The sequence below is a fragment of the Hetaerina americana genome, unplaced genomic scaffold, assembly GCF_022747635.1.
Source record: "Hetaerina americana unplaced genomic scaffold, ioHetAmer1.1.p SCAF_9, whole genome shotgun sequence".
NCBI classification, from domain to species: Eukaryota; Metazoa; Arthropoda; class Insecta; order Odonata; family Calopterygidae; genus Hetaerina; species Hetaerina americana.
In genome coordinates this window covers 61,310,908-61,335,011 of record NW_027287538.1, presented here as the reverse complement: position 1 = coordinate 61,335,011, position 24,104 = coordinate 61,310,908, and the positions used below count along the sequence as shown (strand labels likewise).

The 24,104-nt window shown below is 35.3% G+C and overlaps 2 protein-coding genes across 2 annotated transcripts; one reads left to right on the top strand and one right to left on the bottom strand.

The window, feature by feature from the left end:
• Positions 1-15,760: 15,760 nt before the first annotated feature.
• On the top strand, positions 15,761-16,774 carry Saysd1 (SAYSVFN motif domain containing 1). The gene is made up of 3 exons (XM_071597833.1): positions 15,761-15,889; positions 15,978-16,237; positions 16,377-16,774. The coding sequence occupies exons 2-3, from the start codon at positions 16,088-16,090 to the stop codon at positions 16,722-16,724; spliced, it is 498 nt and encodes a 165-aa protein (XP_071453934.1). The 5' UTR covers positions 15,761-15,889; positions 15,978-16,087; the 3' UTR covers positions 16,725-16,774.
• Positions 16,746-23,967, bottom strand: mRpL37 (mitochondrial ribosomal protein L37). Its single transcript, XM_071597832.1, has 6 exons — positions 23,262-23,967; positions 22,770-22,997; positions 22,572-22,691; positions 20,628-20,926; positions 20,250-20,419; positions 16,746-17,039 (listed from the first exon to the last, which is right to left on the bottom strand). Exons 1-6 carry the CDS (start codon positions 23,435-23,437, stop codon positions 16,788-16,790), a joined length of 1,245 nt encoding a protein of 414 aa, XP_071453933.1. The 5' UTR covers positions 23,438-23,967; the 3' UTR covers positions 16,746-16,787.
• Positions 23,968-24,104: the final 137 nt, after the last annotated feature.

Genomic DNA, 24,104 nt, shown 5'->3' with positions numbered 1-24,104 from the left:
ATCGGTCTGATTTTTTGATTAATTCAATGTTAAAATTTTATTTGTACTGAAAAAATTTATTGGTGATCTTGATTCATTTTAATGCACAATAATGAAATAAAAAATGTATGAAATTAAACAAAAATGTCTTTCAATAAAATAATTCATTTAACCTCACCAAATTACACACTTGAAACTCAATATGGTCTCCAAAGAATACTACTACTGGATGTCCAACTCCTTTTCTTTTGTTACCATCAGTGATTTTATGAGAAATGACATTTGGCCTCTTTGGTGAAGATTGGCTATTGTTGTCAATCGGCATAGAAGACATAATACTATACAAGCCACCTTTATTGATAAGCATGAAAAATGCTCATTTGTTCTTTATTGGCTGACAAATTTATTGATTGTCTTGCAAATATTCCTAAATATGTGGACAAATTTCCAGCAGAAAGATATTAAAAAAATAATTAGTCTATTTCTGTATGGACTACTTAGAATATTTGATGGCATATATGTCAGGGTCGCATGTTGGACGGAAAAAAGGAAGAGGTTATGTGGAATTGAAGAAGGGTTTATTGAAGTGTTGGAGTTTTGGGTATGTAGTTGTTTTTTAGCCAAGGCTGAGGTCAAATATATGGGTTTTAAGCATACTCAAAAATTGTTTTTCCATGGTAATGGCAATATAAAAATTTTACAAGTATCTAATAATTTACATTGCTATTAATTATTAACCCAAAATTATGACACATTCATGTTCTTAAAATAATTTTTATTGTGCATCGAAATTGATGATGAATTCATTCTAACCTTTTGGCATCATGTTCAACCCTGTTAATGAGTACTTTAAATTCCTTATCATACACATTTATATTCTCAAGTATCTGTTATGGAAATTAGGGTTTGAAACTTTGAGATAAAGAAGTGAGATAAGTGTAGTAATACCAATAATTGTATTGATTTCTTGAGTTGATCGAGCCACATATATGGTATGACAACAAAAAAGTGATACTACATAACTAAGTGACAAAAATACAGTACAGGAGAAAAGAAGTCTCATTTCAAGTGCTCGACGGGTATGATGTAATCTATTCATGTATTCGTTCATAGTTTATAAAGCACAATTTAAACGTAATGTAGGCACACAAAAAGGAAAATATTTTCATTTTATTGCAGCTGCAAAGTTGTTTGGATGGTACATAGTTGGTTTTAGTGTCAATTCTTGATTGAAATAATTGGAACTATTTCATTAATATAGAATACTACTTCAAAAAACTGAAAAAATCCAAAAATAAGGAAATTTTCAGATATTCAAAGTAATATTCTATATTAATGAAATAGTTCTAACTATTTCAATTGAGAATTGACAATAAAACCAAATAAGTACTATACCAACAACTTTGCAGTTGCAATAAAATTAAAATGTTTCCAATTTTGTGTGCCTACATTAAATTTATACATAGAGAAAACTAACGGAAAAAGATGGGTAGAAAGAAAAAGTAATGAAAAAGTGTTAGCAGAAGTGAAAGAAAAGAAATCACTTTAAGATCAATATGACAAAGAAGAAAAAAATTATTGTACATTTACTGAGGTATTACCAATTCCTTGAGAATATATTTGAAGGAAAATCTTTAGGGAAGAAACCAAGAGGGCATCCCAGAACTGCTCTCTTCAAGAATATGGAGCATGAGATGAACTTCAGACCATATGCTACTCTGATGGATGCAGCAGAGAATAGAGAGGCATGATTATTGTGAACGAGCACTGGCTTTATTATTATTAATATTTATATTCTGTTACAATTAGGCAAATGACCCAGTGATAATGCTCTAGTGTAGTACCCTTATAATGCACAAGAAGAATATATGTGAAACAAAATGCATTTCAAAACAATGGCACTTTTCTAGGCAAGATTCTTGAATTTCCCAATTGTACCTGTACCATCTAATATGGCCCAGGTTCACACCACACAAAGCAACAAAACATCAATTCAATTCAATTTATTCCTTCACCATAAGCATAGAATTATGCATGGCTTTGTCAATACATGTTTTACACTTCATATCAATAAAAGACGTTATGCAAAATATCAAAACAATATGAAAAATACAGATACATACAATTTACAATTTTCTTAGGATTAACACATTCCAATTATACATTTAAAATGGTATGCATTAGAAAATCATCTACACTATAGAATAATTTACATGAAAGTAGTTTTTTCACGGCACACTTGAATTTAAAGGAACTTTTGATATTTTTAATATAAGCAGGCAATTTATTGTACATATAGTAAGTATTCCCTGATGATCTATCCCTTTAATCGTTTTATTTACTCTGTGCTGACTTACATGGAATGCATTTTGGCTTCTCGTATTATGACTATGAAGGTCACAATTTTTAATAAACATGTCTTGATTTTTGTTAATAAGAGACACTGTTTCAAGAATGTACATACAAGGAAGAGGTAAGATTTCTAGTTTTTCAAAAATAGGTTTACTGGGAGCTCTATTATTAGAATTAGTTATTATGCGAATAATCTTTTTTTGCATTTTAAATAATTTTGGAAGGAAGATAGAGGAGCCCCAAAATGGAATACCATAATTGAGAAGTGACTGCACATAGCCAAAATATATAGTTCTCAATGCCTTAATGCAAATGATTTTCTTGAGTACACGGAATGCATAACAGATTTGTGCCAGTTTTTGAGTTAATTTATTAATATGTTCCTCCCATGAAAGATTAGAGTCAATCCAAATACCTAAAAACTTTGTTACCTTTAGTTCTTTTATGGGGCAACCGTTAATTATTGGATTAAAATTTATTAACTTCTTCTTGAGATTGAAATTTAAATAATGTGTTTTACTAACATTTAAAGATAGCTTATTGTCAGTGAGCCAGTTCATCAAATTGTGTGTAGTTTCTGTTACCTCGTTCATTAACTGAATAGGATTATGGTTATTAAAAATTAAGTTAGTATCATCAGCAAATAGTATTGTATTGGAGAGTGGTAAATTTGCAGGTAAATCATTTATGAAGACTAAAAATAGTAGTGGTCCAAGAATGGAGCCCTGCGGAACTCCACAAATAACAGAAGTTGTACTTGATACAGATGAATTCATTTCAATATATTGTGACCTATCAGTTAAATATGATTTAAACCAGTCCAAACATAACACTCCATCCAAAATCACACACTTTTCTACATCATACCCCTTCCAAAATCACACACCGTGATGACACCACATACTTTTAAAATCCAACTTCTCACGTCATCCACATCACGCACAGAACAATATTTTTAATAAATAAAATAATCACCAACAAATAAAGTTTATTACCCAGTCCTTTGGCCTGAGGTTGCTTTACAGCTATTCTTAAAACTGCTAATATTTATTGGAAAGGGCTCAAACAACCCTCCATCAGGCAGCTGGTTCCATTCAACAATACTTCAGTTTAAAAATCAATATTTTTTAATATTTTTTATGTTCTTATTTTTATTTTAAAACTGTGGTCGTTTTTTCCCTTAAAACTTAGTTTTTATACCTCCTTCCATTAATCTTCCCACCCTTCCTCATTTTTAATTATTCTTTACATTGCATCCAACTTATTCCTTTTTCTTCTATTTTCCAAACTCTCCTATTTCAGAATACCCGAATTTTCCATTACCCTATGTGGCCCTTTGTACCTTCCAAGTACATATCTCGCTGCCTTTTGTGCACTTTTTCTATCTTTTTAATATGTATCACCTCATATGGATCCCATTCTACAGATGAGTATCCCAAGTCTGGGCTAATCAGAATATTAGATACTTTTTCTTTTGTGGCTACGCTACTTCCTTTTAAATTTCTGATTACCCAATGAAATACTTAAAAGCCTTCCACGTCACAGTATCTACTTGAACTCCACCCCCAAAATCCCTAGTTAAGTATTATAGGCCTAAATATTTGTATGACTATTATTATGACTATTACATGGGGTTCTATCTCCAAAGAGAGAACTTTATTGTTTGATAATGATACCTGAAAATTATTTCATTCATTTCACAAAGGAAATCATATTTTTTATGTCTTACGCCATTAGGGTTGTTTTATTTAAAACATTGATTGAAGTATTTAGGCAATACTTTAATATTTACAAAAGAATGGCCTATGAGCTGCAGTTTAAGCAGAAGAGACAACGAAAAAATATTGGCACAAAAATTGTAACTCCGCATCTCCGGCCAAACAGAACAAAGATGCACAATGAAATCAATTGTAAAACATTAAGTTGATTTTCATAAAAATTACCCATATGTTTTTATCCTTTAAGGTATGTAACTTTACAATACCATTATGCAGTGCAAGTAGCGTAACCATGCAGGATAATACCATTGTTGCTCGATTAGTTCAAAACAACTGGGTAGCCTTAACCAGTGGTTGGCGAACCGCGGCTTCCCAGCCACACGCGCCTCTTTGGCCCCTTGAGAGAGGCTCTTTGAAAAAATAACATAGTGTGATTAAAACTTCTCTTTCAAAAAATACCACATGCACAGTGGGATTAAAACTTCGTGGCCCATAGACCTAAGTCGGTTTTTTGGAAAAAACAACATTTATTTATCGACTTAATTGGGCGAGGTTGAGACTTATAGTCCCTTCTTCCAACTAACCCTTACATTACAGACATTATATTGAAGACAATCACATACAACCAAGCCCTAGATGGAGGAAAATCCACCTAGGCGGGAATTGAACCCGCGACCTCTGGGTTGGTAGACGAGGACGTTACCCCGCCGCCACCAGGGCCGCAAACTTGACTTAACCAAACTTTCCATGGAAATGCAAGGCCATTGTCCTCATTACTGTTTGAAAGAAACTTGTTGATACCCCATGAAACTCAAGTAATGATATGCAGGTAGCTCAAATTCCTTGTAACTCTAGAGGTTATGAATACAAGGGCGTTCCCAAAAGAACCCAACCCAACAAAGAAAACATAAATATTTTGGAAGAAAATTTATTTTTCAACATAATCTCCTTTTAGCTCTATACTCTTTTCCCAGGGATGTTCAATTCGTTCGATAAGCTTTTTATAATAAGAACTGTATTGCTACTTAAAATATCCATTAACTGCCAACATCACTTCTTCACGGTGGGAAAATCTTTGATCACCAAGCCATTTTTTCAAGTTTGCGAACAGATAATAATGCAAAGTGGCTAAATATGGCAAACACGGTAACAATTTAAACCTAAATTCATAAATTTTGGCCATTGCAATAATGGATTTGTGAGCTCGTGCATTGCCGTGATGAAACAACACTTTCTTCTTAGCCAAATGAGGCCGCTTTTGCGCGATTTTTTCGCTCAAACGTTGCAATAAGTAAGCATAATACTCGCCATTGATAGTTTTTCCTTTTTTAATGTAGTCAATAAAAATTATCCCATGCGCATCCCAAAAAACAGATGCCATGACCTTACCTGCAAATGAAACAGTCTTTGCCTTCTTTGGAGGCAGTTCTCGCTTATAAATCGATTGTTTTGCTTGTTCTTTTGTCTCGGGTGTGAAGAAATGGACCCATGTTTTATCCATGGTTATGAAACGGCACAAAAATTCTGCTTTGTTGCTGTGAAACTTTGCCAAACACTCAATTGAAACATCTTCACCACACTGATTTTGCTCGAGTGTGAGCACCCATCTTGAACACAGCTTTCTCATGTCCAAATTTTCAGTTAATATGTGATGTACTGCACTTTTTGAAGTGTCCACTATGCCTGCTAGTTTGCGCAGTTTCAGTTGATGATCATCCAGTATCACTGGGTGGATTTTCTTCATCGGTTCTGGTGTCATCACCTCATTTGGTCGACCAATGCGATGCTCATCTTGAGGGCTTGTAAGGCCTTGTTTAAATTCTGCTACCAAATATTTTACTGTTGTAAACAAAGGAGCTGACTCACCCAGAACAAAAACCAGTTCAGCTTTTATATCGGTTGGGCTGAGGCCTTTCAAATGAAAGTATTGTATCACATAATGATGACCAATTTTCTCTATTTTAAAAAATTCACTGAAAACGTTCACTATTGATGGCTGTCAAACAAACACTAAACAATGTAGCATTTTTGAACTTGAAGCATATGCTTCATAGATTGCATACTTTTTAATACAGTGATATTTATTTAACAACTACCACCATCTCTCAGGTCAGACCGGGTACTTCTGGTCCTTCCCATGTAAGCATGTTACAATAACCTATAATATCCTCCAGTCTATTCACTTTGTCTGTATTATTATTAGCTTATACGTACCATATTTATTTCTACAATCCTTCATTTTAAAATACCAGCCTGCATGTAGAAATTCTATTTTTTGATGATTTTTAATTAAGCTTTTTGTGAATGCTACATGCATTCATGGGCACATATATGAGGGTGTCAAATATACTCATATAAATATTACATAATTTCGAAGTACTTTCTTAATACTTGGCAACTCAGATGAGTAATAGAGAGCTTGAAGTGTTTAATCTAATGGAAGTGTGAGTATCTAGAGAGGATATATTGTGTGATTTCTTCTGAGTTGTCATTCACATAAATGTATTTTGTTGAAATCCCTGCTAAATTACCTGGACAATTTTACAGATATTTACCGACTTAGTCTAATTATTGATTCAAAAAGCAATATTGACTTTAATTATCTTATGTCATTTGGATGCATAATTATTGAATTAACTGAAAAAATACAATATTTTTAACTGTCAAATGCTGACTTATATTTTGTAAAATAATACAGTTATTTTATATAAGTCAATTTGATATTTAAAATATTTCTTGTATGTTCTGTTGCCAAAAGAATTTACCTATCCCCATTAAAATTAAGGACTTCATGATAAATTGAAGTTTTGATTTTTAGTTCAGCCAAAATTTTGAGAAACAGGTAATTTTAAGTAAAAATAATCATACAGAAAATTACACATTTGTGCCTTCACTTACATTTGGCATTTATTTACAATAATTGTGAAATATATTGACCTTTTAAATCGGATTTACACTATGCAATCTCAGTACTTAACCATTATTTCATCTTTGCATGTACCTTTTGGTTCATAAGACTTTATTTGCTGTATACCATGTCCTCAACAGAATCTTGCATTCACTGATAATCAATTTCCATTAATATACCTTACATTCATTGGATAAGGCTTTACTGTTACTGCATTGGTCTGGAGTTAGAGCAACATTGCATCCTCTCGTAGAATAGAATGCCAGTTTAAAAAAGTTTGTCCCTTTGTTCCGCCACCTTGACTTATGTTGCTTTAATGGACTTCAGCAAAGATGGACATAGTACCAGTAGAACTGGTAAGATGGCAGACCATACCATGATCATCATGTTTCTGCCTTTTATTAATACATGCACACAACCAATTGCAGTTTTGCATTGGAAGGATCTATGAAAAATGACATTTTGGCAAATTTGGTTCTTAAAACTATCTTTCTTCTTGGATGAACAGGTGCTGACATCCATGGGCTAACATCATATGGTACTTCTTCCGAATAAAATCCATGGGCTACAATGGGAACACATGGGTAACTCGGAGATATTAAAGGAGCATTCCAAAAGACCCAAATTGTATTGTTACTCATATAATTGGAGAACCAATTAGTCTGTGACTTACATTTTCAGGAACTGTAAGGTCATCAGAAATTCTTTTCCATGGCTTGATAATTGGGAAAGAGAAAAAATAATGAGTGCATGACTGCAATCAATTTCCTGACAAAGAACACTACTGAAGGCCTAAGAGAAACTGTAAATTAGTAATTTGCAATATTTTATATCACAAAAAGATTTTATATGAATGTGTTCTAATAGGAAGAATAAATCAGGATTCTCTCTGGATGGATTTCATCATAATCAGTATTTCAATCCTAAGATTGGTTTACTGCAGCCCTCCATTTTTCCCTATTTAGTGTTAATTCATTCACCCTCTGATAGGTTCCCTGTTTTACATCCTTCTTAATTTGCCCTATGTACTTGTTATTTGACCTTCCTCGCATGATCTTTCCTTCAATTTTTCCATGTATTATGTTTCCAACTAATCCATTGTGCCTTAAGGTATGTCCAATCCATCTAGTTCTTCTTTGCCATAGACATCTCCAAATGTTTTTTTCTCTTCTGCTCTTCGAGTATACGTATACTTCATCATTCCTCACTTTGTCTGCCCATTTAATCTCCAGCATTATCCTCCAGTACCAGGTTTCAAATGCTCCTATTCTTCTTTAGTCCACTTTTCCAACAATCCATGTCTCCAATCCGTAGAGTACCATGCTCTATGTGAAAGTTTTGACAAGCTGCTTCCTTATTTGCAATCTTATGTTCTTTGAACATAGTTGGTGCCTCTTCTCATTGAACGCCTTCTTTGCTTGGGCTATTCTTTGCTTGATGCCGGTCAAGCTTCTCCCATCCCAAGTTCCATACTGCTGCCCAAGTAGATGAAGGATTCCACTTGCTATAGCTTCACGTCTTGAATTGTTATATCTGCATTTAACTTCTCTCTTCCACACACAAGGATTTTCGTTTTCTTCTTGTTATGCTCATATTATACTCCCTCAGTGCTTGGCCCATTGAATTCATGTTTGCTTGTAGGTCCTCTCGCGTATTTGCTACTACTGCGATGTCGTCTGCAAACCGCAGCTTGTTAATTCCTTCGCCATTTACCTTGACTCCTTTGATGCCCAACTCTTGTGCTTCTTCTATTGCCTCTTCAACATATACATTAAATAGTGCTGGCAAGAGGTTGCATCCTTGTTGAACTCCTTTGTCTATTTTGGCTTTTATTTTCCTTTCATTTTTTTCTTTTGGATTGTTGTTATTTGATTTCTGTAGAGGTGATGGATTATTCTTCTGTCATTGTAGTCCATTTCAAGCGCTTCTAGTATCTTGAACATTTTGTTCCATTACGTTGTCAAAGGCCTTCTCCAAGTCTACGAATGCCACATATAATGGCTTGTTTACATGGATCAATTTTTCGGCCAGTACCCTCAAGCTCAGTATTGCCTCTTTTGCTCCTCGGTTTTTCCTGAATCCGAATTGGTTTTCTGAGAGGCTTTCTTCTACCTTTCCTTCTATTCTTCGGCTGATTACCTAAGGTTTATGTTATAGGTAAGTATTTTCAATTTGTGAGAAGTAAGGCTCAATGCTCTGTGCTCTTCGCATCAATCAGTTCTAGGTTTCTTCGGTATTGCATCATTACACTCTTCTCAAAGTCCTTACTTAGTCGTTCACTGTCCTAGATATCTTTCATTATTTCAAATAGGGTATCCTATGCATTAGCCCCAAGAGCTTTGATAATTTCTCCATTTATTTTAACAACTCCTGGTGCCTTGTTGTTTTCTTCACGGATTGGTCGAATTCACTTCTCAGTATCTCCTGGCCCCATTCGTCTTCTTTTATCAAACTTTCTTCTTTAATTAAGTCACCTTCAAGTGGTTTGGGCCCTTGATAGAGATCTTCAATGTATCCCTTCCATCTCTTTCCAATGTCTTCATCTTCTGTCAGTATCTGTCCATTAGCATCTTGGACGTTGTGGGATTTTATTTTTCTTACTCTTAATTGTGTCTTCAACAGTTTAAAAGCAGTTTTACTGTTTCCCTTTCAAACCTTACCTGGTTGAATACATAGAAGCTAAATTTTAAATTCACAAAAAAATCCCATTAAAATTGCATGTATGAATCATTAACTGGGACAGAACTTCTCACAAAGAGTAGATTCATCATTTATACGAGGGTCATCCGGAAAGTAGTACCCGTTCGTGCCGCATGAAGTGCTGACGACGCGAGTAGCCGCTGGACGAGGTCAGATAGCTTCAGTGGCTTGTCTGCCTTCTCTGAGCCAAGTTGCGTGACGCTAGCATTGCCTGTGTTGTTTCTGTGATTGTTTACAATGTTTAAAAAAATTGAGAACGCCGCCAGTTGTGAAGTGAGGGCAGTGATTAAATTCCTCAATGCAAGAAACGTTCGCCCATGTGATATTCATCGCCAATTAAAGGAGGTGTATGGAGACAATGTAATGGACGAGTCGTCTGTTCGGCGGTGGTGTCGCAACTTCAACATGGGGAGGGGGAACACACACGACGATGAGCGTTCGGGGAGACCGTCTGTCATTACAGACCAACTGGTGAGCTCAGTTGACGAATTCGTGAGGAACGATCGGCGCGTCACAATTGATGACATCTGTGAGCATTTTCCCAATGTTTCTCGAACAATTGTTCATGAAATTGTTAAACACCATCTGCATTATGCAAAAATTTGTGCAAGATGGGTCCCTCGCGTATCTCAATGAGCTGGCGGCGAAGGACTATGCAGCAGGAATACAGAAACTTGTCACACGTTATGACAAATGCCTTAATTTGCTTGGAGATTATGTTGAGAAGTAGTTTAAAGTATCCTCTTTCAAATAAAATTTTTTATGTTTGTTAATATTTACTTTTGTGTCTTTATTTCACGAACGGGTACTACTTTCCGGATGACCCTCGTAGATATCTCAAACTTAATGTTTTCAAGTAACTGATGCCTTGGTATTGTCTTAAATTTCATATCCTTATATGATTCCATTGAACCCACTACGCTATTGGTAGGTTCAATGGAATAGTGATCTGCAGGAGGAATGATTTAATCATAATGAACACTCGGTCTTAAAACCACAATAGGCATAGGAACATAAATATTGAAAATTCATGGGGATTCATAGAGGTACCAGTTAGACTATAGTATATTATGATTAGGCACAAATTTAGGAATAGTGTGATTGATTTGCCCAGTTTCCTGGAAGCAGATGCAGATCATATTTTAATACTAATGAAGGGTAACATCAGACTGAAGAGGATAAATAAGGGATGATAAAAATGGAATGTAGAGGCTTTAACAAGTGCAAAAAGGAAGGAGAACTAGGCGGAAACAAAATAATTATGAAAGAGTGGAGAGAGATGGGTATGATAGAAGGAAACTGGGATTATACCAAAATAGTGATTTCAAGACAATATACAAAACTATGGGAACAGTAAATGGGAAAAGGGCAAGGGTACCATGGATTAGATTTTGATTTGAGAGTCATTTCAGTGTATTAGAGAATGGGTTATGATACAATTAAGATAATGCTTAATCTCCAGAATTTATGAATCACAAATACAGGTCATGCAGCCTGTAGCCATTTGATTGTACAACCGTCAAGTTCCCTTATCGTCAATCTGACGTCTTGCATATCATGATAATATGGAAAATCATATCTTTAACATTATCAGTCAATTCATATGATTTGAATTTGCCCAGTAATTGGGGTGAAATCTGTATGTAGCACCATTCAATTTCCTCCAACAATCATTTAAAATTTTCTCTTCATTCATAACATTTTTTAATGAATCAGGTGGTTTACCTTCATGATTTGTTGAGTTCAGATAGCATATCATTCTCAGTGGCCCAAATGCTTGAGACATTCAAGGAGGGATCTAGCTCTATTAAATAACATTTTTCCTTAAATTGTTTAGTCCAACATTCACCATCCATTTGCTTGATGAAGGCAAGTTTTTTCTTAGGATTCAGCAAATATTTTGCATGTGTTCCTAGTTCAAATAGTCTCAAGAATATTGTTGGAATGTCTCTTACTGCACTTGGATTACTGTGTTTATATCAATCCCTCCAAGGTGCAAGGAGTCTAGGTAGGGGTTTATTTTCTCAAACTGTTTTTTTCTAGTGATAATGAATATTCCATTATTGACACCAAGCAATAATATTATTTTATTGTACATCAAGAGTTGAGAGAGGGTTTAATGGGATACATCAGGAAAAAGAATTCATATTATAAGCAATACATAGAGTAATCATCAGCACTTCCCAAACAGATATATTCCACCTTTCGTGAAGGGGAAGATGGATATTATGGATTGCCACCTTTTCAACTTGACATTATAAAATTTATTTATTATTAATCCCAGGAATTTCCCCATTTATTGTGAACAGAATGCAATGAAACTGTTTATCATTACAAGTAACCAAAATACCCATTCCTTTTATCAGAAATTCTCTACCCTTTACTTGCATGTAAAATATTGGCCCAGTTGATTTATTTTATGCTCATAGTTTGCTAAAAAAACACAGAACTCATTTGCATTATGCTACCTTTGAAACAAGGAAAATTCAAATTTAATTTTACTGATTTTGTTTTTAGGACAATTTCTGAGGACAAATCCAAGTGGTTAGTGACATTGACAGTTGGAGAATTTTTGTTACCTTCAATATTTTATCAAATATTATTGTGGGCAGTTTACAAACTCAAGTTCTATTTGGACAGTGGTAGTACTGAGAATTAACTATTCAAGATTACATGGAACTTCTAATGGAAACATAGTCCACATTCAAGTAGTATGCAAACAACTCCCTAGGCAAAAATCAGTTTTGGTCTAGTCATCTGAAAGAGTAGAATAGACAATGGTGACGAAAGTATTGTTGAGTAGATTGGAGGGTCACTTATTTGAAGCTAGCATATGAATCAGATGGCACAATGGAGAATTGAGGCAGTTGTGGGTAGACATGGTAGTGAGATATGGTTGTCTATTATCATCCATGATTTTTAAATCAGACGCAGAGAAAATGTTTATGGTCTCATGGGAAGATCTTGAACTGGGAATGAAAGTGGGCAGTGAGGTGATTAAACCAGTTAGATTTGCAGATGAATAAGCAATATTTAATCAGACAGCCAAGGGGTTTTAGTTATCATTGAGGATACAGAAGCAATGAAAAATATATGGGATAAAGATTTTCTAAAATTATACCAAAGTAATAAGATTTGCATAAAAGTTTGAAGGAATAAATTGGAGCAGGCAAAATAGATCTCGTATTTGGGCAGTATTATGGAATAAAATATGTGTAATAGCATGAACATTATGAGAATTGAATCAGTGAAAGAAGCATTTGCAAGACAACAGAAATTGGCAGTATAAACACTAAGTATAGACAGAGAAAAGGCTAACAAAGATTTTAATACGGCGTATAAATTAGTGCAAATCCAAAATATGATCTTTCAGTATGAGAAGAAGTATTGAGCCCTTCTAAGGTAAATATTGAGAAAAGGGAGAAAATTAATTGTAAAGTGAGAAGGACTGAGAGGCTCTAAATATGGTGGAAGTTTCTGAATGAATTTTAAATAAGGCAGAAAAGTTAACAGAGGAGATATTATGAGGTAATAGGATTTTAAAGATCATAATAATGAAAATTACCAAGGACAAACAAGGGGAAACAATTACAACCCTTTGAAACCACCTGAAATCAACTTTAATTACATACATTACGTGATAATGAAGCGGCATAATCAGCATGCAGGCAAAGCTTTTGAGGGTAATTTTCCCTACTTAAGGTGAAATGTGGCGGGACTAATATGTTTGTATTACTGCAGACCTAGAATATCACACCTAAGGTTGCTGATACCATTTAATAAAAATCTGTTCATAGTAACCAACCTTATGGTTGGTCACTCATACTAATACAGGGATATAACAAAAAAATATTGGATAATTCATGCCACTCATTTGCAATGGCCAAGGCTGAGGCTTGTAGTTCATATTTCATATGGAAACAAGGATTTTAGAACTATCTACTTCATAGTAGTCTTTTCAATGAAAGCCATACCAACATTAATTTTTGATGTTGCATGCCTATTGAATAATCACCACATCACAAGCCACATGACTAGCTTATGGTGGCTAGCAGAATAGAGGTACCATGAACATCAATATTGCTAGAAATACAAGAATTAGACATTTATTCCTAGGAATTAATGCCCCCCATTCCTTCCTAGAATTCCGATTGTATTCAACCTGTTAATTGATTTGATAAGCGAGTGTAGAGCTCACCTTGGAATACAAAATTTCCAAATCAGAGCAGCAAAACCAGCCCCTTTTTCTGAGCTGCCTGCCATATTTAGTAAGCAAAAAGCACAAAGTTTAATCAAAGCTGAAAAGCCCATAAGTTTAAGGAATGGTTTAGGTAGAGAGAAGGCTGCTGGAAGAAATCCAGGAAAGAAGGGGGAGGATGTAGTGTGAAAATGGAAAGTAGAAGACTGCGATAGAGGAGACACTTTAAAGTGAGTTGAGAGAAGGAAAAGAATGAGCATGTTGAAAGAAATGAAGGGAATTAGGGCATATTTGGAGTTGATGATTCTTAGTATTAAGTGGCTATTTGAAGTTAAACAGTGCTCAGTCCCCAACAAATCAAAATGCCACCTGGAGTAGTAACTTGAGGAAGTGGAACACTGCCAGTAATAAAAAGGATGAAGTTGGTGAATTGCAAATTCATCAACTTCACTCAAACATGGGACCTCAAATTAAAAGCCAAAAATTCCATCTCATTAGGCTGACACTTCTCTTTATACATTTTCATTATTTCGACATTAAATACCCTCCTTCCACTTATCTTCACCAATAAATCCTGCTGTATTTAACCTGTTGATTGATTTATAAGGTGAATGTAGACCGCACCTTGGACCAAGTACCTTTCCTTGGTGAACAATGAAAAATTACATATGCTACTCTACTCTCTGGACAGTGATTGGGAATCTACTTCTATCAACATGGAATTTTAATGTTCCAAAATCAGAACACTAATTCGCATAGAATATAGTGAAAAATTGGGCATGATGGTGGTATTTAAAGTCGGCACTTATCACAGGTAACTATTTTAAATGTGTTCAAGAAAAGAAGTACTTGGAGTGCGACTCCACCATGAATTACTCATTTTAGCATTAATCGGTATCCTACGAAGCAAGGAAGCGAAATATTTGAAGGCAGAAATGAGAGGTTGGCACCAAATAAGGCGATCAAATAGGAGGTTCATTTCACTGGAGAATGAAATGGTATATTTTCATGAAATGTGATTTCATGCTAAAGAAATTACTATAGTATAGATTTTATCAAAGACGTGGACATAATTTTTCCATTGCTCATGCAAGTGGAATAACATATATCTCGGATATAAATAATGTTCGCGTCAAAGTAGTTTTAATCCCCACGACACAAAGCAAGCCCTAGATCACCAAGGAAGGTATTGACAAAATTCTACCAAATGGGTAGTTTCATGATAGGTGACTGTGCGACAAGAAATCAAAACCGTCGATTGGCAATAAGTTATCCATAGTAAAACGCAATCGGTGGTTTGGTTTTCACGTAACAGGAGAGTTGAATCTCTAATAAATGGAACGGGAAAGGAAACTTTGCTTTTCGCCAATGAACTCTATATTTCCTGAATCTAACATGATTATCGATTTTACAACAGTGCTACGATCATTGGTCCAAGGTCTAACATCCGCTTTCGGACAGCTTAATTCATGCAGTGACAAGAAATTTAACCAAGCATATTATATGGGAACGTTACGCTAGGGCCCAATTTACAAGGTTCGACGTGGCATGTATTCTCTTGGCTAATTTTTCTTTCCTTGCCTGATTTCCCAAATTTCTACTACACTGCTTATACGTGATGGTGATAATAAACATTTTGGTAGTTATAATGACTACCAAACAACTTCGGCAATGCAGAGAAGTACCGAAAGTAGTCTCCACGAGAAATGGATAAGAATGCAACTGACGGATGAAATCTGCATCCGAAACACTTGGATTAACATTACGTTCTATCGAGTTGCTAACAGCTACATTATCCATTTAACTGCACCGCTGCAATCATCATCCTTCAAAGAATTTTATTTCGTCCGTCGCATGTTTCGAGAGTATCGTTTGGAAACCACGGATACGATGTTGTGGAAAATGATCTTCCGACGTTGCAGCGGTACCAACATGGTTGCCACATGTACCACACATTCTCGACAGCTAGGAGCAGAGATGTTATAAATAGCGCACGAAGACGGAAAAATTAAAATCCCACTAAAGGGAAATTGTGTACGTATGATTATAGATAGAAGGTTAAAGATTATCGCCAGGACAGCACATGCAAACCACACTGTTTATATCTTCATTCCTTTTATAGATCACCTGCTTGCTTTGCCCTACTTGGCAATAAATTGTCAGATAGCTCATCCAGCGTTGTCAAAACTAAATGCTCTTTAAGTGTAAAGTACAAAGTTCCGTTATGGAATAATGGATATTGAGGAAAAGCTTGCAGCTTATAGACTACGGAAGAAACGAGAGAAGCAAATGGAAACCGCAAAGACATTTTTACATGATATTGCTGCGATTAACTTCTGGAAGAGGGAGAGGCAAACAACTTCAGAACCAATATCTCTGGAGGTTTGTTATTACAGTAAAGCTTTATATCGAGGCAATTAATATTTGCCTTAGGTATTAATTTAAATCCGTTGTTTCAAATTCTGAATCTTCACCATTCCAATTTTTGTAATTACGTAATGAGCACCTCTGTACTTTTTAGGATGAACATTTAATGCAACCAGAACAGCTGAGCCTGACGCCAGCGGAACATATTCCCGATTATAGTAAAAATGAACGATTTCATCATCTCATTAGAGTGAAGAATGGTTTATATATTCTATTGTGGGTGCTACTATATGTGATAGCGGTCGAATTAGAATTTGGTATTGTTTATTTTATTTTGTCCGTTTTGTTATTTATTTGGTTGAATACACGGACAGGTCCGAAAGCCCCGGGTGAAGTGAGTGCTTATTCTGTTTTCAATCCGAATTGTGAAGCAATCGACGGAACATTGAACGCAGAGCAGTTTGAGAGTGAATTAAGATATGGAGCTCTAAATGTTCACTGATAATTAATTGAAAAAGCGAAGTGTGATAAATAAAGTTTATTTTCTTATAATACATTAATTTTTCTAACTATTAACATAAAAAGCTAGAGTCTTGCTGGCTACATCTTCATTATATCCTATTAATTCTGGTCTTCCCTTCTTATAACAACATTCTTCGAACATGTTAATTAAAGGAGTATGCCAAAGAATATTTTTGATACCAACAGTTCCATTGAGATCCAGAGTATTCAGTTGAAGAATAGAAAAGTGAAACCTTTTTCCATCTGTGTGGATACTTTGAAGAGTGACAGGGTTCTCAAGTTCACCAACATCATTCTGAAAGTGAAACAATATCAAATTAGAGTTCAGCCAATCTTCAAAATGTGTTCTCCTGTGCCTTAGTTTTCCAAAGGCATTTTCCCTCTAGATAAATGAGTGAAAAATAAATACTAATTCATGCTCAATGTCCAAATATCCACTGTTGATTAGAACAAACAATCTTACACAAGGTTATAAATAAATGTTTGTTTCATTCACTATTTCAATGTTTAAACACTAATCAACAATAACATTCTGATTTTCTTTTCCATTCATACTGCAAGGGTGCGTGGACTTCATTTTACCTTCCCCATCCAAATAATTTTCAGAGCTGCTACACTGAAATGTCTCGTTGCTGGGATGGTAGTTTAAAATATGGGAATTTTGATGGCCTCCACTATCTTTTGTCGTAAATACAAAAGAGTCAGCCCACCCACTGACTTACTTATGACTTATTCGGGCACCAGGAAAGTAGAATTTGGGGGAAAGATTCCCTCATTGATTAAGCAAATTGCTAGGATAGGATATTTGATTCCTGAAATGTGCGGGGAACCGGATGGAAAAGTCCCATCTAAACTCTATGTCATGGCGAAAGTAAACAAGATCAAGATCTGTTTATCAATTTTTAACAGTAAGAATTTTTTGGGCGGGAATCAATAATTCACCTCCGGCATCACAATGATGACAACTAGGAACTCAAGAGAAGGAATTTGAAGTTTACATAAGTACATATTTCTCACAGAATGAGTTTATTTGTGCACATATTGTCTTTTAAGATAAAAATAACTATAATGATCATAACAACTAAACATTTCCAAAGTCCAAAGAAACTGTGGGAGATGCCGCAACAGCAACTTTTAACTGAATCAACATGTAGAGGACTCGGTTAAATTTACTGTTGCGGCATCTCCCGCAGTTTCTTTGGAATTTGTCTAAGGTATAAACAGCCTAAGTGTTTATTGTTGGCTAAAACGTCATGGACTGTGGTGCGTCGCACACGACTATAAATGCCTGTGACATTGTATGTACGGCATTTCATTACAATATCTTGTAAAGCCCCCAAAATTTCGGAGTTTAAGAGGATCCCTCGATAGCTTAACTAGCTAAAGCACTTGACCAAACATAGAGGGATCCGGGTTCGAATCCCGATCAAGGCGTACGATTATTAAACTCTGAAATTGTTACATTTCCAAAGATTTTAAATGGAATATGTATACTTTCTATGAGCACAACGGAGAAATAATTCCTGTAGTACATGGAATTCAGCCCTATCTCATAAATGATACGATACTCTCTTTTAACACAAAATTACACGACACAAGGACTACTGGTAACACACCCTTTGGGCTAAATAAGGCATAAATATATTTCAGGCATACTTTCACTGCCTACCTAATTGTATAATTCATCAAGAGGATGAATATTCATCAGGGCAGAAAATGCTAACAAGAAAATCTACAAAATATCATTATCAGATGGAGTGTAAGATTTCTAACCAATATCAGACAAGTACTCCTCTAAAGAAGAAACGTGAACAATTCATGGTACTCCAATCAGGAAAATTCACAAATTTAACACAACAGGTAAACTTTTTTCAAATCAACATCATTACAAGTGGTGAGCTTGGTATTGAAGTGAATACCCTCTTAAGTTTTATTTATAGCAGCAAAATTGAGCAGCGTATTATAGTGATACATTTGTTATTATTCATTCAGGTACATATTAAAATGCAATACAGAGGCACCTGCATTCCATGTAACCCAATCATTCATTCCATGAACTGATCTTCCCATCAGCTATTCTTCATGTTTCTCCTGCCATTGTATTCCTTGTCTGTAGGTTCATTACTACCCAATTTCATGTTCACATATAACTAATTACCACTCACCATAACCCATGACTCAAAACCCTATGACTTATTTCTATTTATATCCATTGTTCCCAATGTTTCATCTTTATTTCTTGTAATTCTTTTTGAAAGCTCACCCCAATTTGAAGCTACATACTTTTATCCTTGTTTAAAATCGGATCACCTGGATTTGAATTCCTTCCGATTTACTTTAAGTAAATTTATATTTTCCAAATATATAAACTCCATCTGTTCAATACCTTACATTTTGTCATATTTTGTAACCATACTAGTTTAAGATTTTCATCCAATTGTGGGAGTTGGGTAATTAAAAAATACCTGAATCTCTCATACACAGCAATTTTCTGTTTAGCTGTTCCTTTGGAGTCGGAATTTACTCCTAATGCTGAATTTCTTTCAAAATTATCGTTTTCTCCCATGATCATTATTTTTCCTAAACAATAAACCCTAACTAACTCGCATATTTCTCTTTATTCATTATTGCATTATAATCCTTGACGAATGGGCAGGGGATGAAGAGAATGGCATCCTGCACTATTTATGCTTCATAACTTATATACCATGGAAACTGCAGTAATCATGGGTGGGCTGAGGATATAAATATAAGCCAACAAGGAGTTTAAAGACATATTTGTAGATGATGGAGATTTAAATTTCCCAGGCAGCCAAGAATTTTTTATCACCGCTGCATGTAAAAGGATTGATGTCATAAGAATGGAATAAAGATAAATCAGGAGGAAATAAAGCTGATGAGATTCCAAAAACTAGGAAGGCTGATTAAAAATCCACAGCAGAATTGCATAGGTTAGAGAATGTGGAATAATTCATCCATTTGGCTCACAATCTGGACAAGTGAAAACATGAGTAAGAGCATTAAGATAAACAGTGATTCGAAAAAGAAACAATTCATACATTTTAAATAAACCACCTTGATCAAGCCCATACTTCTTAGGTCACATGGAATCATTGTGATGATGGAGAGGGGTTTCTAAAACATTGAGAGGGATGAGGAGTCTTGTATTCTACATTTCCTGCACTGGTTGTAGTCAATTAATCATACTTCAATTGAGTCAGTATCAGTTGACCAGCGATGACTTCTATCCTTTGTGTCAAATTTTTAGCATGTATGGCACTTGAGTAGACTGCCAACTAACAGCCACCAGATTTGGCATAGGAATTGTCTTCTTTAGGGATGACCTAATGCAACATTGAGCTGCTGGTATGCTTTGGGGTTGTTAGATGTCATTAGCAAGTCCCATAGATACCTCGGTTTATAACTAAGCCTGTGAGGACTCTGTCCAGAGGAGAAGGGATTTCCAAAAAATGGAAAAGGTGGAGAGACCAAAAAATTTACATACCCCAAACTTATGCCTTGCCTGTGCTGCTGCCACTGCAAAGGTATGGACTAACGATCTCCCCAAGAATTGCTGCTCAGAAACAGGCAAGTCAAAAAGATTCTTCACTTCCGTCTCATTGTAGTGGAAAAACACCGTGTGGAGGTTCATATCAGTGACATGAGGCATAATAGCTGAGGAGTGAAAAAGTGCATGCTCCCATCATTCCAAAGACATATGTACATGCATATCAACAGCATTTATACAATAGTTACTACAGGCACAACAAACAACCATCATTATACATGTGAAAGCTCAATATTATGTTCTGAGCAATTCTAAATATCAATGGAACAATATCATAAGAATTTCTGTCAAGTTAAAAAAGCATGACAAACTTACGAAAGGAATCTTGGAGATTATAGATGTTTTCCTTAAGAAGGGAAACTGTTGGATCCAAGGGATATAAATCTGGCAGAGGAATGTCAACTGTACTTCTGACCACATCAGCACCCGCGTGAGGTGCCAGCGGCCCTTGAGTTAACAGCATTAAATCAGCTCTGCACTCAAGTTGAATTAAACTTCCATTCTTTTCCAAAGGCACTGACACTGTTTCATTTTCCAGCATAAACCTTGAAGTCATGTTTTTCATTCGACTTGCTATCTGACAGAGATTTATTAAGTTGAAGCACATAAGGCGGCTGAAATAAATAGCAGTTGCATTATAATACTTTTTACCTTCTTTCCAACAAATTCAACCAAAAATGAATAGTCCCAACTATTTTTAAGGCTTGTTGCTAGCAGTGTGGTACAAGTCTGTCTACCACCAACAACTGATGCACATGCCACTGCCTATGAGTTTACTAGAATTATCACTCCTGACCATATGGCAAACCAAAATGTCCAAATGTTTTAATTCAGTATTTCATCCTAAATAAAGCAAGAGAATCAACATGGCATTTCTAAAATTGCATGTTACTCCTCTTGGCTTTCATAATGGAAAGGGTAAAGAGTAAGCATGACAGTAGGATTTTTAACTGAAAATACTTATTCAATGTAAATGCCTCAAGGAACAGTGAACACGATCATTTATTCTGATGTAATAAAAACATTCATGGTTCCGGTCAAGGCAAATGATTTTTACACTCTGAAATCATTGCATTGAAATGAATACTAGCAGATGACTCCGTTAAAAGTTTACAGTAGCGAAATCTCCCACAGTTTCTTTGGAATTCATGATCATCACAATAACCAAACTGAGTTGTTTCCAAGGGGACGGCAGAGCTCCCATAATATAAACCCAAAGTTCAGTGAATGTTACATATTAGGAGTAAGGATGTCAGTTACTTTCTGTGAGCAGCCATTCGGCTTCCTGTAACATTCTAACAAACAGAACTTTTACCACTTAGATTTTAGATAAGGCTGTCCAAAAGCATCACGCAAGAACCCAAAATTTGGAATACATCTACAGTCCATGGTTAAGCATTCTACCCACTGGGCACCTTCCTTCACAAAAAAACAATACTGCATATTAAATGCTGGTCAGCTAACTTTGGAAAGGGTGGTACAGACATTTTGTACATAGGGTTAAATATGGCATACGTGGAACAAATGCAGGAATCAAATTAAGCACCATGTACCTCTGTTGGTAAATAAATAAATCCCCGGCAATAAAAAAAAACAATGACCTGGTTGCACACACGTGTAAGTTCTCAAGCCTGGTAAAATCAGCATGTGATCAACATGTCTGAAGCATTGCAAGAAGACCAATAGAGTGAAAAGAAAACTTTTTTCAAGGCTTATTGTAACTGACTTCTTCTCCACCATTTAAAGGAGCCATTAATAATCCTTACATTGCGCAATCTTAAAAAAAAAACTGAAATTTCAGTTAGGGACATTCTTTTTCATGTTTCATGGTAACTCCAGCTCTACACTCTCAATAGCATTCCATTCGATACTTACACATTCATGTATGTAATATAAATAGTCATCATGCACTATTTTAATCAAATTTACGGTCATCATGTAAAATTAAAGCTGTGTGATTTTACGGTCAGCAAAACTTAGGAAACCAAATGGTAGCACAAGGAAACGAAGTGACTCCTATCCCACACTCATGGATTTCTAACAATTAAGGACTTATTTCAGAGTAAACTCTCCTCCCATATCAAAACAAATATTGCGGTTGATTACTGTGTTTTGAACCATATAAATTAAATTCCCAAAGAAGTCTTAAAGAATTAATCATTAAAGGTTGACCCACTTCCGCTTACTTTCCAGTTAGCAAGGGAATTACGTTGCCCAATCAACTAACTACTTGCTGTGATAGAATGTATGGAGACTTACTTCCTTCTCTTGTCGACGATTCCATAGGCACGAGGAAATATCCAAGCAGGTCTTTCTGGATCATGTAGTTTTGGAAGTTTTTGCTGAGTAGCGTCAAATACGTGTGATGTCCATATACACCTGGAAAGTGTAAATACTTAACTTGGCAGTAGTATCTACAGTATAACATTCAAACTATGCATATTATCACGCACTAACCTTTTCGCTAAATCCTCATTCAGGTCATTATTCACCTTCTCGGCGAGTGCCTGTAACTTACTAGGAAGGCCGTCCTCGATTTCCACGGTATTGGTCAAACTTTTCGCTTGATCTAGACCCTCCAACAAAGAGGAGTGGTTTTTGTAAAGGTAGCACGGCCTAGGATTCCAGAATGGATGTAACGTTTCGTCATCTTCAGGTACATCTTCACTGCATTCCACAATTTTGCTGTAAAAGGTTCTTTAAAAACTAAAAGCGCATTTGAACATTCTCTTCGCGCTATAATTCTTATCAGTTTATATGTAACTCCAAAACATTAAATAAGGAAATTCGGAAATAAATACCAATGAACCGATAGAAGTATGCCTTGTGTGGCAATTGTGAAACCACTAGGTTTTCATTTAATATATATGCCTTATATTTACCCAATTAGCCTAGAATGCACCCATACATTCAGAAATAATGAAAAAAGCAAAACAAAATTCCTATCACCTCTCCAATTCAGGAATATCTTTAATTATGTCTTCATATTCAAAAACCGGTATTCCTTTTTCTTTCAAAACATTTTCTGCATTGGTTGGTATAATTTTTCGATGTCTTTGCACTCTCCAATGATTTTTAAACATTCGCCCTATATGTTGTGCGAATAAAAGTTGGGTAATCTTCATTCTGAAAATTAGAAATTGCTCAAAATGTGACTAATTTATTGTTTCCAAAATATTTCCATCACGGGGACGACTGAAGACGCTATATGCCTTTCGATTATTTTTACGCCGGCGGCCATATTTATTTTCCTTTTTCGGCGGTCGTATGAACTGTTCGACTAATTTCAAGGTTCAGCACCTAGGTTGACTTAATATTCACGGTAATTTAAGATGTAGCTAAGGAATGCGAAATACGCAAAAGAAGACCTCTTCAACCGGAAATATTTATTGTCAATTTATATGTATTACGTATGCAACCGTCAATGGCAGATAAAGAAGAAATGCAGTTTTATCGTCTGCGTTGCATTCACTTTGAAAATGAAAATTTATCATGATGTCATTGCATTCCACTATGGATGAAGCATGTAATACTGTTGAATATCCTTAGCCTTAACTGAGAATTATATTAAAATGTAACCGTTTATTCTTTCAAATGTAATGTGGGCATGTAGTGTTTAACTACCTATATTCATACGTTATATCACACGTGCTCTCGTAATTAATTTTCAAAAAGTCCCATAATATGTCGTGAAAAAAAGCAGTCTAGTGCTCATTAACCAACATTTGTTAAAATTAAAGTAAAAAATAGACAAAGATGAGTGTCAATTTTTCGAACGTATATAATAGTTTT